Raw genomic sequence first — 16,927 nt, 5'->3', positions numbered from 1 at the left:
GTGGCTCAGTGGATAGAGCGTCGGCCTGCGGACTGAAAGGTCCCGGGTTCGATTCCGGTCAAGGGCACATGCCCGGGTTTTGGGCTCGATCCCCAGTGGGGGGCGTGCAGAAGGCAGCCGATCCATGATTCTCTCTCATCATTGATGTTTCTATCTCCCTCTCCCTCTCCCTTCCTCTCTGATTAAAAATATAATTTAAAAAAAAAAAGATTAATCAGCTCCTGGAATACCTGGCAATAATCATTTTGGGCATTTTTCATATATGCCCCGTGAAGATGCTGCTTAGCATTTTGTGTTTTTGTGGCTGATAAGGAAGATTCATGATTTTGGAATTAGATGCGATATCTGAGCAGATACATGCAAATCAGACATTCCTGTCCCTGAACTGATTCTGGAGAGCGGAAGCGTGTGTCATGGACTTCTCTTATACCCCGAGGAGGGCAGTGGGCACCACAGTAAGGACAGTAAGGCACCCTGAGCTCAGAGCTGTGGCAGAGGCTATAAAACAGGCATCGCATTTTGCCACGTCTTTCCTGATAATATTCTAAGTAAAACAGTTTTGAAATCAGTCATTTATTCCTCCAGCACAGACCTGAGTGCCTCCTTTGTGCCTGGCATTGATCTCAAGCAGAGACTGGCCAGCTGGGCCCCCCGGGCCGCATGCTTTTGGTCACCTCTTCACTGTAACTGCAGGTCTTACGCTAGGACAGCTGTGCCCCTTCATGTACATAAGCCCCTGACCGCTTTCTCACGGCCACGGTGGGGTGTGAGCGCTTGACGAGACTACGCGGCACACACAGCCTCCATCGGGTGCTGTCGGGCCGGCCCATACCCTGCAGCACTGGGAATACAGCCCTGAAAACAGAATGACTGCTCTCTCTATTTAGCGTGGTTCTTCTCTTTTATGTTCTCTGCTTACAGCCCATGTTATTCTTTTCTTGTCCACATTTCCGTTCGTATTGAAGGACGATGTTGATGATTGTAAGTAGCTGTCGGTTCTTGTCCCCTGAATTTGTGGACGGCGTTTCCTTCGCCGGCTTCTCCCCTCAATGGAACACAGCTCACCCCGAGGTGGGCTTCAGCTTGGGGCCTGGGGATAGGACCCAGGATGGGGAAGGCTTCGCTCTGCTTCCCGGGGCCCTAGTCCCCGCGTGGGCCAGAGGATGACATAGCCAAGTGCAGTCAGCCCAAGATCCCATCACACAAATAGTGATGTTTCACTGAGGATATTCCTCAGTGACGTGGCTTTTGCTGAGGGTGGCAACCAGGACTGCGGGGACGGACTGGCACAGCGGGTGCTGCCGCTGTGGCCTGCCCCCGGCGCTCACAGCCGGGCGGCACCGTGGAGGGCAGACAGCAAGCCCTTGTGGTGAAATGGCTTTGAGCCCCTGGGCTTCTGGAGGGGCCGCAGGGGTCTCAGGGCCCCCGAGGCTCCTTGGGAACTGCTGGCTGGAGCCTCGACGGCGGCCAGGTGGTCAAGGTTGACTCTCAGCCCCATCGGCGAAGAGCTGGGTGACCTTGAGCAATTCACTTACCCTCTGACCCCCGTCTGTGACATGAGGGTGTCCGCAATACCCATTTCACAGGATGTTACAGGACTAAAGGAGTCGATCGTTATAAAGTGCTCAGAGCAGTGCTGGGCACAGGGCGCGTTCTGTCAACATTGTGAAACAGGAAAGCCAGTTGTTTGTATAAAAAGTGACGTACAACTTTCAGGGGACAGAGGAGACTGGAACTGACAGGGTGACCATATGAAACAGGAGGAATCGGGGAGATACTCATCTGCAGATACTGGAAACTGAGTTGGAGATTTGCCTGAGGAGAGGGGACCCCTGAAAGGGTCGGTGGGGTGGGAGGTGAAACACAGTTTGCCTGATTGTCTCACAGTGTTTCAGGCCAAAGTGGAGGGAACAAAAGGAAGGGTTCTGTGTGCGTGTGCAGATCTCACTTTATGTGAGTCTGTTTGAGAAGAAAAGGGAATGGAAGTCCAGGAATATGGAGGCCACTGGGAAAATTCCAGTGGGGTTTCCCCCTTTTGGGGAAAAAAAGGATATTGGGCCGAACTGGTTTGGCTCAGTGGATGGAGCGTCGGCCTGTGGACTCGGGGGTCCCGGGTTCGATTCCGGTCGGGGCCCTGTGCCTTGGTTGCGGGCACATCCCTACTGGGGGCTGTGCAGGAGGCGGCTGATCGATCTCTCTCATCGATGTTTCTGGCTCTCTGTCCCTCTCCCTTCTCTGTAAAAATTCAGTAAAATATATTAAAAAAAAAAAGATATTGGGATGCCTTGTGCAGGTAATAACTATGTCTAATTTTTTAAAAAAATATACTTTTTAATTGATTTCAGAGGAACAGAGAGGGAGAGAGAGAAACATCAGTGATGAGAGAGAATCATGGATCGGCTGCCTCCTGTACGCCCCCCACTGGGGATCGAGCCCGCAACCCGGGCCTGTGCCCTGACTGGGAATCGAACCCCGACCTCCTGGTTCCAACCCTGAGCCACGCCAGCTGGGCAAATATGTCTAATTCTGTGATATGGAACCTGGGTCAGTTTGAGAACATAAACTTGGCTGCAACTTCATTTGACTCATAAAATCGCCATGTCCGGCCTGCTCGTCAGGCAGGTGGCTCCGTGAGCCCCTCTGAGTGACGGCATTGGCAGAGCTTGTAGCCTGAGGCCGACCATCTTGTTCAGTGAACTGCGTGCAGCAGCCCCTGCTGGCCGCCCAACCGACCGCCAGTTCTCTGCGCAAACAGCCGTTCCATTTTCTTTTCCAAGAGCCTGATGCCTCCGGGCGAGGCTTGCCCTCGGCTAGCTGTGCGCTGGCAGGGGGCGGGCCCTCTCCTCCATGCATCCAGCAAACGCTGCAGGCCTGCCTCGTCCCGGCTGTATGTTAAGCATCAGTGAATGGACACAGTCCGTGCCGTTACCGGTCCCGTCTCAGAAGAGGGGAGACGGATTGCGTCGGTGTAATTTAATAGTGAATGAAGGTGGGGATAAGGGAGGACGGAAAACAGACCAGGCAGGCACGAGCGGTCAGTTTCTGGAATATAGATCTCTCCCAGGCTCAGTGATTGAATGATTGTGTAGTTTTTAAGGCACTGTGACTTATTCAGTCTTGGTGAGTAAAAGACTGTGTGCTCTATAGAGGTGGGACTGGGGATTCTATCCCCCTCCCCACGTGGGAGTCTGTACTTGTTCTTCAATAAATTTCCACCTTTGCTATTAAAAAAAAAAAAAAAGAGGGTGGGATTGTACCAAGAGCTGCCTGTCATTTTTCTCGTTGTAGCTGCAGCGCTCCATGTCAGCCATACCTCGGGGTGCAGATTGGGGTGAACCCTGCCTCTCCCAGTCCTTCCCTCTCCTTCTCCCTCCCCCGATGAGAGGCAGGGAGAGGGAGAGGGATGGAGACAACCATGATGAGAGAGAATCATTGATCGGCTTTGAGCGCAAAGTAACACTCATCTCTAATAATAAAAGCGTCATATGCTAATTAGACCGGACGTCCTTCCGGACGAAGCCGGGGCTGCGAGGGAAGCCCGGGTCCGGGTGCCAGAGGGAAGCCGGTGCCGGCAGCCGGGGGAAGGAAGGCCTACTCCTGCACCGATTTCGCGCATCGGGCCTCTAGTTAGTTTACACTCAGCTTTGGGCTGGAGAACCCGCAGTTAATAGTTCGTGCTAAGTCCCATGTCCGCCCAGCCTCCCTCCATCTCACCCGAAAGGTGTTTCTTTAGTCAATCCGGAGATGGGCAAGTTTGTGGCTCATCGCCTATTTTTTTAAAATATATTTTATTGATTTTTTTACAGAGAGGAAGGGAGAGGGACAGAGTTAGAAACATCGATGAGAGAGAAGCATCGGTCACACTCCCCACTGGGGATGTGCCCGCAACCCAGGTACATGCCCTTGACCGAAATCCAACCTGGGACCCCTGAGTCCGCAGGCCGACGCTCTATCCACTGAGCCACACCGGTTAGGGCTCATCGCCTATTTTTGTTCAGCCCGTGAGCTGAGAATTTTTGGGGGGGATGGAGGGAATTAAAAGAGTGACATTTTGTGATGTGAGAATTCTATGAAATTCGGGGTTTAGTGGCCATCGTGTGGCTGTACTGGCCACAGCAGCCACGCTCTGTTCGTTGTTGTCTGTGGCTGCCTTTGCACCGCCATGCAGTCAGGTGGTGGCAGCAGAGTCTGTGTGGTCATTTACAGAAAAGCTGGCCAACCCTGATGCCAAAGAGTGGGCAGAGGCAGCCGTGAGGGCGTCGCAGTTGGGAATGCCAGTCAGAGCGTCTCTAAACACTTCAGCCGTGCCTTAGCCGGTGTGGCTCAGTGGGTAGAGCGCCGGCCCTCGGGCTGAAGGGTCCCGGGTTCGATTCCGGTCCAGGGCACGCACCTTGGTTGCAGGTACCCTGGCCCTGGTCGGGGTGAGGCAGGAGGCAACCGATCGATGTGTCTCTCTCACATTGATGTTTCTCTCTGTCTCTCCCTCTCCCTTCCACTCTTTCACACAAAAAACAATAATAATAATGAATTCTTCAGCCGCAAGCACTGCCGTGGCCTGTTTATGTGAGATTGACCATCCCAGTCACCGCACACTTTCCTTAGAGCAGGGGTCCTCAAACTACGGCCCGCGGGCCACATGCAAATACAAATATTGTATTTGTTCCCGTTGTGTTTTTTTACTTCAGAATAAGATATGTGCAGTGTGCATAGGAATTTGTTCATAGTTTTTTTTTAAACTATAGTCCGGCCCTCCAACGGTCTGAGGGACAGTGAACTGGCCGTCTGTTTAAAAAGTTTGAGGACCCCTGCCTTAGAGCAATCACGGGAAAGTGAGTTGGATATTTACCGTCGGGTCCTTATACACCCGAGTGTGTGAGAAGTGAGTTAATCTCTGCTGGGAGAGACTGTGCTATCCCAGAGGTGTTGCTCTCGCGGTCACCAGACTCCTCGTGCCTTCTGTCTTCCTGCCCGAGCAACAGCAGGACAGAGCCCGGCCCAGGGACCCGGGGCTGCTGTGCCGCGACCGACAGCGTCCTCAGTCCCATAGGAACTAACCCAGGTCCTTACGTTTCCGTCAGCCTGAGTAGCACCCATCCCAGGCGTTTCTAGCGAGTCCGACTCCCTGGTCTCTCTGCCTGTGAACTTGCCTGGGTTTCTCTGCCGCCTCTGCGAAGGTTCTCACCCCAGAACATGCGTATGCTACCCATGTGCTAGCGGGTAGACCAGATGCTCGGACCTGGGGTTCATCGCTGAGTGCTGCCAGGAGACGCTGCTCTCAGCACCTGCACCAGGACATGTATTTCTCTCTTGAGCAATTATTTAAAAAAAAAAAAAAATTGCCCCAGCCAGTTCGGCTCAGTGGATAGAGCGTCGGCCTGCGGACTGAAGGGTCCCAGGTTCGATTACGGTCAAGGGCACATGCCCAGTTGTGGGCTTGCATCCCAAATGGGGGGCGTGCAGGAGGCAGCTGATCCATGATTCTCTCTCATCACTGATGTGTCTCTCTCTCTCTCTCTCTCTCTCTCTCTCTCTCTCTCTCTCTCTCTTCCTTCCTCTCCGAAATCAATAAAAATATATTTAATAAATATAAATTACAGTAGAAGATGCCATAGTCCTACTTTGTCCTTTTCTGGGCTGTCCATTTGATCAACTTGCAAAGTAGATGAGCCAATTCTGAGGGTTGCGAAAGGCAGGGGGGGAGGGGAAAGCTGGCCTCGCCCTCCGGTGCCTGCAGTGCAAGGTCAGTTCGCTGTCCACTCTTACTTAACTCAACATGGTCTGAATGTTTCCTTCTCCCAGAATGAGCAGTAAAGACCCCACATTGAAACGGTCAGAGGTCATAACCTAGGAACTACCAACCGATGCTTACACTATGAGTCGGGGCGCTGGGACTGGGGGCGGCTGGAATTGGAGAGCGCCGGCTCTCAAGGCGTCCTCGCCAGCGGGCTTCGCGCTAGGAAGGCGAGTGCAGTGTGGTCAGGGCCTGCTAGTTTCCCAGTGAAGCTGGAAATCCGGAATTTTTAGGTGACATCCCCCAATTAAAAATCGCTATTGAATTTCTTTGCAGCCTTAAAATATATGATCTTGCCCTAACCGGTGTTGCTCAATGGATAGAGCGTCGGCCTGCGGACTGAGGGGTCCTGGGTTTGATTCCGGTCAAGGGCATGTACCTTGGTTGCGGGCACATCCCCAGTGGGGGGCGTGCAGGAGGCAGCTGATCGATGTTTCTCTCTCCGATGTTTCTCTCTCTTAGATGTTTCTAACTCTCAATCCCTCTCCCTTCCTCTCTGTAAAAAATCAATAAAATATATGTTTTAAAAATAAAATAAAATATATGATCTTGAATTTTTATGCTCATGACAATTCCTTAGGTAAAAGGACTTAAAGGAAAAGCAAATTTTTTTAAAGAGCTTGGCTAAGCTAATCAAAGCTGCATAATATCTTATGGTTGAATAATAAGTGAATGAGATTTTAAATGATCTTCAAATTAAGAAAATAAGAAGTGATGAATGTTCAGAAAGTTAGAGGATGGACTCTGAAAGTCATTATCTTCATTTTTAAAATAAAAACCTAGCTGTTACTACCTGTTTGACATGGGGCAGGTTGTAAAGTCTCTGTTAAGTCCTGGTTTTTAAAATGGGGATGGCTGCCCTGGCCGGTGTTGCTCAGTGGATAGAGCGTTGGCCTGCGGACTGAAGGGTCCCTGGTTCGATTCCAGTCAAGGGCACATGCCTGTCCCATGCACTGAGAGGTCAGGGCACATGCCCAGGTTGTGAGTGCAATCCTGCATGGGGTATACAGGAGGCAGCCTACTGATGGGTTCTCTCTCATAGATTTTAGTCTTTCTTCCCCCCTCTCCTCTCTAAAATCAATAAAAATATTTTTTTTTAAATAAAATAAAATGGGGATGGCTATCAGTAGCTCCAACACCATAGGATTCTGGAGATGATTAACTGAGATCATGTAAATAAAGCTTAGCAGTTTTTGGTCCAGAGGAAGCTCCGAGCCATTCTTCAGTCCTGTCTAGAGGGCTTCTACCCCCTCAGGTTGCAGTTTTGATGACAAATGTTATTCAGAGTCAGAAAACACATTTTCTGAATTCTCTGCAATTCCTAGACTTTAAAAAAAAATTATACCATGCTAATCAATTCTGTTTGTTTATATCTGGTAATGCCATTCTTTTTTTAAAAAATATATATTTTATTGATTTTTTACAGAGAGGAAGAGAGAGGGATAGAGAGCTAGAAACATCGATGAGAGAGAAACATCGATCAGCTGCCTCCTGCACACCCCCCACTGGGGATGTGCCCGCAACCAAGGTACATGCCCTTGACCAGAATCGAACCTGGGACACTTCAGTCCACAGGCCGACGCTCTATCCACTGAGCCAAACTGGTTAAGGCTGATAATGCCATTTTTGATCTCCCTGGATTTGTAGCTTTCTAATCCCACAGAACTGCAGCTAAGGAGCTATCCTACCCTTCCATTCTCCTCCCTTCCCTCCGAATGCCAGACCCGTGGGCCCCGCACGCTGTGTTACCTACTGAATGGGTACAGTGGCCACGGAGGCCTCACATCGCCCACTCCCCATTCCCGTAAACCAGGATGCCCTTCTGTGGTTTGCTCTTCCGCATCTGCATTGTGAGGCCTGGACCTGAACACGGAAGGTTGGTTCTCCCCCTCCCTTTTCTTGCTGTGAAGGGAGCTGTGAAGTCCTTTGTGCTTCTTATCTGCCAGGATGATAGTGTTTTCTGAGAACGCTCTTGGCTTTGAAAACCATTGTGAATCTGCTGCTGTGCGGGGCAGTTTGGCTTCGGGAAATGGCCAGCGTTCCTGGGTTTTCCATTTTAATCTCACTGTTCAAAGCAGGTATTGCGACATAGAACGGCTCAGTTGTCATGTTGTACTTGTTGATCTGTGGCTGTTTACTTGAGTTTTAGTAGAAAGAGAATATTTGTCTTTTTGGGGGGTGTGTGATTGCCAGCCATGTGGGCAAAGTTCCTTCAGTTCTTATCTTCATTTTAGCGTCACGATTCGGCAGCATCGAAGAGGTGGTTTAGAACAGTGTTCCTCAGTCTTTTTTTCTTTATTGCACGCCTGAGAAGCCTTTTAGCACAGTTGTTCTTAATTGGACTCCCACTCTATACAATTTAAATTTACAGATATACTGTATATCTACTTCTGTATTTTACATACATACACACATAAGTATCTATATATATAAAAGCCTAAGCGACTGGAACAACCAGAACGACCGGTTGCTATGACACGCACTGACCACCAGGGGGCAGACGCTCAATGCAAGAGCTGCCCCCTGCTGGTCACTGCGCTCCCACAGCCAACCTCCCCCGGTCCCTCCCCCGGCCGGCAGCCAGCAGCCGGAAGGAAGTCCCCAATTGGCCCTGATCGTTGGCCAGGCTTAGGGACCTTATCTGTGCATGAATTTCGTGCACCGGGCCTCTAGTGTGTGTGTGTGTGTGTGTGTGTGTGTGTGTTTTACACATACAGAATAAGGGTTATTTTTTGTGCTCCCTTCCCCCAAAGACCCCCTGCTGCCCCTTTGAGGTGACGCTGCTTGGAGAAGGCCTGGTGTACAGCAGTGGGTTCTCAAATGTTTTCACTTCAGAATCTTTATCTTCTCTCAGTTTATGTGGGTTACACCTGGCAATAGGTATCATATTGCAAATTAAAGCTGAGAAAAATGACAGAAGTTAAAAAGCGTTTTTATGAAAAATCACCATGCCCCCCCCCCCCCATGGTCAGGTGGGGAAGTGGGATGTTGCCCATTCTGGCCGACTCTTCAGGGCCTGGCTTCGTAGCCAACAGCCAGTTCTCCCAGGGGCCCCTGTGCCCAGTCTGTTACGATGCTGCAGAGACGCGGTGTCACCCTGTGTGTAGCATGTCAGTCACCTTCTCAGGTAACAGGGGTCCTTTGGCATCACCCGAAAACTGTGTGTGGCTTCTTAAAGGGGTCCATGCAGTGTAGGATCTCAGGCACCATAAAGACGTTCGTTCTGTTGCTTTAAAATCCATTGGTCTGTCTTTCACTTTGAATAGCTCTTTTGTTGGTGAATAATTTCGTACCGTTATGCAGTGGTCACTTGGAAAATGCTGGTTCGCTGACTTGTGCTGATCTTGCAACCGTTGGTGTGGTACCAACCACCCACATCTCATCAACGTCACCACCGATCCAGTCGGAGCTCCCTAACCATTGGGGGTGCTGGTCTCGGATGTTGTCCTCGGCATAAGTGCTATTAGCTGTGTTTCTTCAAGTGACAGGCTCCCTGTGTTCATTTTTGAGAAGACGTCTGCCATGTACTCACGTCTGAATAACGGGAGTTTGTTGAAATAAAAAGCCTGTTCCAGAAAGAGAAGACTCGGTCAGCGTGCAGCTGGGACAGTGCGCGGCGCTCTTTCTTCCCACCCGTCCTGCCGCCGTGCGCTGCAGGCGTGCTCCATGCGTGCTCCGTGCGTGCCACCCAGCCCGTCACACAGTTCCTAACAGGACACGTGTGTTCAGGGTCGAGACTCAGTAAAATGGCCTTGGTGTGAGCGTGTGGCGAAGAGGAGTCCCCCAGCTGGTACCCGGGGGCCCGGCAGGGTGTGGCTCCTTGGCCAGGCCCCAGGCGTGTCCCCTGTTGCTTCTGTAACACGTCAGAGTGAAAAGGCAAATGGCTACTGAGTGTTGGTACAAAGCAGTGTGACCAGGCCCGTGGCACACGCGTGGACAGCCCCGGGCAGCGCGGACTCGGAGCCGGACCACCTGGACTGGGCCCAGCGCCATCGCTTCCGAGCCGCGTACGTGACCTGGAGCCCTGGCCCTGGCGCCCAGACCAGGCAAACACACCTCCCTCAGGAGCCAGGCCCCAGGCAGAAAATGTGTGTCCGCAGCTTTTGTATCTCGTCACCGTTAGTTACTGTGTAAAATGCGACAGGGCTCTGCCCAGAACCGTGGGAGGGGCGGGGCCTGAAGTAGCGCACATACGTGTATTCCAGGGCAGCGGGATCGGGTCCTGGGATGACCTGCCTTCGTGGAGTAAGAAAGGTGTCTATCAAAACCCGAAATTGGATCCTTAGGTTTGAAGGCGCTCCATCAGCTGGCTGCCTTGGTTTGTGGTCCAGTCGAGTGCATTGTGGCTCCTGGTTCTGAATCTGCGTTCGATCCACCCCCCCGCAGCCTCCCAGCGCCTGTCCTGGCAGTTCAGGTGTGGGAACGTCGGGGTGGTAACATGAATGCCTCCCTTGTCCACCAGGTCGAGGGAACTTCCCTGGCAAAACGTGGCCCCTCGTGTTCCAGATCCCGGAACACAGATGCATCTTAATGTACCTACCCCTTCGCTTCACATGGGAGCTTTACACGAAGAGCCTGCTGTCCCCGCTGCCATGCTGCTCACGGCAAGGGCCCCTTGCTGCGGAGAGAGAGGGCACGCGGGACCCTCCCATCCGGGATTGCCGTTGCCTTCGAGGCTCCCCACACAGGGCCTCTGTCCTGGTGGTTTTTAATTCTTAAATGATCTTTGAAAACATTGTTCCTTTAGGCAAGTTGTATCTTCCCTTAAGAGGCTTTTAAAAGAACAGAAAAGGTGTCGATCAGAAAAAGAGTCACCGCTCGCTTTGCCATCCTTGATACGTCCCTTGGGATGGTTCATCGATGCCCTTTTACCCGAATTACAGCATATTGTGTGTACGTTTCACGTTGTGCCGGTTCCTTTTTCTGATGGTGCCCAGTTACCCCGTGGAAGACCCTCTGGGAGCGTGAGGGGCCGCAGGGCAGTCTCTCACGGGGCCCATAAGGGGAACGGCCAGGTTGCTTTCCAGAATCATCGCCCCAGTTTCTCATTTCAACAGCATCTGCCCACTTCCCCATGCCCTCACCAGCACTGATACTAGGCTACATGCTTTTTAAACAGAAGAAATTACGCACGTTAAAACGTGGCCTCGGACCACAGTTTAAACTGTTAGAAATTAACAGTATTACAGAGCAACATTTACTAGTATAATGTATATTATTATTATTACTAGAGGTTCGTGCAATAGGCCTTCCCTTCCCCTGGCTGCTGGCACCGGTTTTCCTCCGGCACCCGGGACCCAGGCCTTCGCTCCGGCCGGAGCCTTCAGTCTTCGCTCCGCCGCTTCGTGCCTATGCATGCAAATTAACCGCCATATTTGTTGGGTTAATTTGCATACTCTCCTGATTGGCTGGTGGGCGTAGCGGAGGGACGGTCAGTTTACATGTTTGTCTATTATTAGGTAGGATTAGGAGTCCAAACTGAACTAGGCTTAGAGGATTTTCCTTAGCCTCTGAGGGAGACCTTTCTCTGGGGGTTGTTCCTGCTTTCAGCCGGCAGACCTGCTTGCGTAGAGCGGGCTAGAGATGCAGGTTCAGTGTGTGTCCTTTTAACATGTATGTTTTCTTTCCCTGCATTGTGGGGGCTGAGGAGGAGTATGTGTGGGCTTCTCTGTGTCACATAGAGCACATCTGGGTGGCGTGTGATGGCAGCGTGGGCACGTCTGCTAATCCTCTGTCCGTTCCAGGTGTGCAGCGGAGGAACATGGCGCAAGAAGCTAACCACAGCCAGGTGCCCATGCTGTGCTCCACGGGCTGTGGGTTTTACGGGAACCCGCGCACCAACGGCATGTGCTCCGTCTGCTACAAGGAACACCTCCAGCGACAGAACAGCAGCAATGACAGGATAAGCCCACCCGGTGAGTGACCGCCCAGCACAGCGGGCTCGGCATCACGGGCCACTGGGTGGCGCAGTGCGTGCACCCGCACCCCTTCCCAAAAGCTCTCCCGTCCTGCTCGCCCTACTACGTCCGTGTCAGGGACACGTCTTGTCACACAGTGTGGTGATCAGTGGTAGGGCAGCGGCACGGGAGTGGCCCGCTGAGAAGAACTGCCCTCAGCCCCTGTCGCAGCCTCGGAGCTGCAGGCTCCGTTGTCCTGTTAAATTAGAGGCTGGCTTCCCGTGTGCCCGCTGTCTGGGAGCGGAAGGTCAGGGAGGGGGCTGCAGGAGGGCCGTGGCTCTTGGATCTTGGAGGACTCCTGAAGGAAAGAGAGGTGGTGGGTAGCCACAGCTGGCCTGAGAGGAGTCTGAGCCCGCGAGGGAGGAGAGGCGTGGCAGGGAAGGGGCGTGCAGCGCCAGCCACTGGGTCCTCTGTGCCTTCCCGCGTCAGAGGACCCTCCTGGGGGTGAGGCTGGCTTCTGGGTCAGCAGCTGTGGGAGGGGAGGGGGGGGAGGCAGGGACTCCGAGGGTCAGCTTTGCAAAAGTCAGGCATTCCTAGAACTCCCCCAGGCTAGGCCACGTGCAGATTAATCCCGTGTGTCTGGTTTCTGTGCTTGATGAACATGCTGTCTGATGGTTAGTTCATTTAAATGTGTGTTTTTTAAAATATGTTTTGTTGATTTTTTTTTTTTTTTACAGAGAGGAAGGGAGAGGGATAGAGAGTTAGAAACATCGATGAGAGAGAAACATCGATCAGCTGCCTCCTGCACACTCCCTACTGGGGATGTGCCCGCAACCAAGGTACATGCCCTTGGCCGGAATCGAACCTGGGACCCTTCAGTCCGCAGGCCGGCGCTCTAACCACTGAGCCAAACCGGTTAGAGCTAAATGTTTTTTACGGAATCTTTCTCACCAGCGCTTTGTGTTCAAGCCAAGAGCTAGAACCATTTGTTCAAACTTCTCCAAGTTTTCTTAAGGCGTACAAATGACTGTTTTAACCGAAATCATCACCTACGTTTCTGCCTGGTGAAGGACAGGGAAAATGACGCGACCTAACGTGCTGAGCAGGGTTTCCATCCTGAGCCTGGGCTCGCCTCCCTGCGAAGTTATCTCATTGCCACCATCTCGCTTCCGCGCTGGGCTTGGGAGCTGTCTGGGAGGCACAGGGCCTGGTGAAACTCAGTCCGCAGAGCAGGGGCTCCGTGTGCTAACACGTGCAGTGTGTATGGTTTCCTTCACGATTAAACATCACGGTATTTTCATTGGAAAACCATAGTATTGGAAACACTTTAACTAGAAGCAGTTCACCAGCCTATTATATAGGAAAACCAAGTTCATGTGCAGCATTTTGTGGAAAACCGGTCTTGATTTTTTTAGATAAGGTGGTGGGCTGTCCCGTGTGCAGAATCACTAATACGCAGTGTGGTACCATTGCAGCCACATCTGTCAGCAGCCTGTCTGACTCTCTACCAGTTCAGTGCACAGACGGCAGTGTCCCGGAAGCGCCGTCCACGCTAGACTCGACGTCTTCATCTATGCAGCCAAGGTAGGCGTGGCCTCTGGGCGGGACGGGGGAGCGAGGCAGTAAAGACCCTATTCCGTGTGGGATCAGTCTTGTTAAGGAAAACCATGTCAGGTCACGTCAGGATTAACTGGCCTAAAGTCCTGTCTCATTATTATTCCTGACGAGTTAGAAAAGGCTTTTTTTTGTTTTGTTTTATGTTGAGGTGGGGTTGGGGAGGTCATTATTATTCCTGACGAGTTAGAAAAGGCTTTTTTTTTTTTTGGTTTTATGTTGAGGTGGGGTTGGGGAGGTTGTCTTTCAGATTTCCTATTCAGAAAGCTTTTCTCTTATTCCTCCTCGTATATCTCATCCACCCCTGAAGTCCTTCCGAAGCATACGAAGTTCTTCCAGCTGTAGTCTTACTCTGCAAGTGGTAGCATTTCATATTAAAAAGTAGTCTTCTCACAGGTCCTCTCTGTTTCATATCATGATGTGGAACTCATACTTATTTGTATTGTAGTGTATTTTTTTTTAAAACTTGGATGTCACATCATTTAGAAGCCAGAAAATACAGAATATTTGTTTTATTTTTATTCTACTGTTAGGAAACAAATCCTAGGTTTCTACTACATCGTTTCTTTTTTCACTTCATGACGGAGATGTCCCACTCCATTTTGCCAGGATACCGTTTAAACTTTGTATTAGGGTTGCCTGGGCGTGTCTGTATCACACCAGTTTTCATTCAGTGAATTCACACACAGAGAACGCACCTGTTGCCTTATTTCCAAAACTATAAACTGGGGGTCCCATGAGCCTCTAGTTTCAGAGTTCTGTGATTCAGTGATCAAAGGCATTTCTGTGTGAATTCTTGTCTTAACGATCTAGTTAGAGATGCTGAACTCTTCTTATTATGTCCCTTTCGTTACTGTTCATGCGTAGAGATGCCATTTTAAAACCTAAAATGTGTTTGCTTTTCTAGTCCTGTATCAAATCAGCCACTTTTATCAGAATCTGTAACATCTTCCCAAGGGGATAGCACATCTGCGGACAAAGCAGCGCCTGAGACAGAAGACCTGCAAGGTTTGCATACGAGCCGGCATCTCCTTCGTCATTTATGTCACATGTGACTGTGAGGGGTCAGGCACTGTCCTGCGTGCATATAGTTCCTAAATTAGTTGCCTCAAATATTCTTACATTCATTTTCCTTCTGAGCATTGTGTTTTATCTTCTCAAGTGTTTCACTGATGGAGATGCATCATAGGCTTAGCAACGTCACATTTTGTTTTGTTTGACAGATACATGGAACTGAATGCGTGGTCGTGTTATATGATTATCTGTGATTATTTCAGAGAGTTTAGCCTAAGTGCTGTTTTCTCTCCAAGCAAACTGGGGCTGCTGGGTTGAGAGGAACCTCCTATTTTTGACTCCAATTTCCTAAGAGACTCTTGAACTGGCCTGGCAGTCACCTCTTCCCACCCGTGACTCACGGCGCATGGGTGCATGCGTAGCTGGCATTTTCAGGTGACGTCTCTTGTCCTGGCCCCTCCTCTCTGCGTCCCGGTCGTGGGTCCCAGGGACCTAGGAAGAGGTGGAGGTGTGTAGAAAGGCTCTTAGCCACAGAGATCATAGAGGAGCCATTTGTTCAGTGGCCCGTGTTTCCTGAGTTAATTCCCCTGGTGTGTGAAGTGAAGACAGGCCAGGGATGCACGGTGCGTCCTGTTGCCCGTGGGACACTTTCAAGGGGAAGACGCCCCAGCCAGGGAAACCTTCCATTGTACATGGTGTTTGCATGGTGATGACAGGCACATCCGTCCCTCTCCACCTCCGTTTGCTCAAGTTTAAATCCGTTAAGACAGCGAATCCCCCTGCTCTGACTTCTTGCCCAACAAATGATTGGCAACCTGCCTATTTGCCAGTTTTCTATAGCAAGAAAATGTGCTGTCTGGCCAACATAACTATTCTAGTCCTTATAAACTCATCTACACTAATAAAAGAGAAAGATGCAAATTGACCGTACCTTCATGATGCCCACCAGCCAATCAGGAGTGAGTATGCAAATTAACCCAACAAAGATGGGTTAATTTGCATACACAGGCGCTGAGCGGCTGGGTGCCCCAGCCGCTCCAGGTCCCTAGGCAGCGTGGGAAGGCGGAAAGGCGGCTCCGGGCCGGAGCGAAGGCAGAGCCGGCAGCCAGGGGAAGGAAGGCCCATTCTTGCATGAATCTTAGTGCATCAGGCCTCTAGTAAATATAAGTGTATAGTTTTATGTTTTAGTTGAATAGAAGTGTTGAAGAAAGGGTAGAGATGAGGGGTATTTTAAAAGTAGTAATGGGAAAATTCCCAAAACGTAGTTATCCCCTGGACGTGTGAGGTAAGACGGGGGTGCCGATGCGGTCAGGTCTGTGGCGTGGCGTGTGCCTTGCCTTAGGCTGGGAGGCGGAAAGGAGCAGCCTGGTTCGACAGGTTTCACAAAGAGCAAGTGGAAAGGAATCGAATTTCAATATTAGAAGCTCCTTTGGAGGTGACAGGGAGAGAATTTTGTAGCTTCCCAGCAGTAGAACGAAGGCCTGTCCTGAGGTGGTGAGCTCCCCGTCACGGGAGCATTCTAGGACAGCGGGTCGTTGCCAGGCTCAGGGCAGAGCGAGGCGGGGTCTCAGACTCCTTCCAGCTCCGAGGGTTCCCGCCTCCATACAGAGTGGAATCGTGGAGTCAGCGGTTCAGACAGTCAGAGAGGAACAGTCCCTTCGAGCTAATTTAGGAAAGCTGCCTGGATTCAAAATCACATTTATCCTGATTGTAAAGAGTGGGTGAGAAGCGCCAAAATAATCTAGAAAAAGTAGAGCCAAGTTGGCGGAGGACTAAACGACACGCGACCGTAATCAAGACTCATGGTGCAGGCAGGAGGGTAGTCAGACAGAAACTGGAAGCATGGCAGGGGCCTGACTCAGAATTAGCACAGTGTGGGACAGCCCAGTGGACATCCGCAGGTGAGTGGACAAACACATGCACAGGGTGCTATTCAGCCGCCAGAAGGGATGACGTGCTGGTCCTGCTACCACGAGGCGAACTTTGAAACCTGCTAAATGCAAGGACCGTGGCAGGAGGCGCCTGCTGTGTGGGTCCAGGTGCGTGGGTCCAGGTGCGTGAAGAGAAGAAATGGCGAGCAGAAGCGTACAGGGCGGGAAGGCTGTCATTGGGGGACGGGCAGTGAGAACGCAGGTTCTGAGGGGCTGTGTCAGGCAGGTGTATGTTGGAACTAGAGCTGGGAAGATGATTTGGAACCAGATTGTGGAAAAACCTAAAGCTACTGGTTCTCACCCGGGGTCAGGGAAGAGAGCTGTTTGTTTAAGAAACACAAAGCTGGCCCGGCCGGGTGGCTCCATGGTTGAGCATCGACCTATGAACCAGGAGGTCACCGTTCCATTCCCAGTCAGGGCACATGCCTGGGTTGCAGGCTCGTTCCCAGTAGGGGGCGTGCAGGAGGCAGCTGATTCATGATTCTCTCTGCTTGATATTTCTCTCTCTCTCTCCCTCTTCCTCTCTGATATCAGTAAAAATACATTTCTAAAGAGATAAAGAAGAAACAAAGTTGTATTGTAAAGAGATTCATTCAACAGTTTTTGCCCCCAGGTAGCTGCTGATGGAAACTGGTCTTGTTGGTAGAGCTGCTCTGTCCCAGACGGTGGCCACCAGCTCG

General features: G+C 51.1%; 1 protein-coding gene across 5 annotated transcripts in view; it reads left to right on the top strand.

Annotated features, from left to right (window-relative positions):
- ZFAND6 (zinc finger, AN1-type domain 6) overlaps nt 1-16,927 on the top strand; it is a 43,412-nt gene that overhangs the window by 18,710 nt on the left and 7,775 nt on the right. For 4 of the 5 annotated variants that reach the window (XM_014529146.1, XM_014529150.1, XR_001359624.1 and 1 more), the window contains 3 exons: nt 11,536-11,706; nt 13,104-13,272; nt 14,210-14,310. In XM_014529146.1, the coding sequence (XP_014384632.1) occupies nt 11,553-11,706; nt 13,104-13,272; nt 14,210-14,310 (424 nt within the window). In that variant the 5' untranslated portion in view covers nt 11,536-11,552. Of the gene's footprint in view, nt 1-11,535; nt 11,707-13,103; nt 13,273-14,209; nt 14,311-16,927 lie in introns of those variants that run through there. The other variant, XM_005858271.2, reaches the window with a different exon arrangement.

This window comes from Myotis brandtii, unplaced genomic scaffold, assembly GCF_000412655.1.
Source record: "Myotis brandtii unplaced genomic scaffold, ASM41265v1 scaffold1166, whole genome shotgun sequence".
NCBI lineage: Eukaryota > Metazoa > Chordata > Mammalia > Chiroptera > Vespertilionidae > Myotis > Myotis brandtii.
This window is presented reverse-complemented; position numbering and strand designations above follow the sequence as displayed.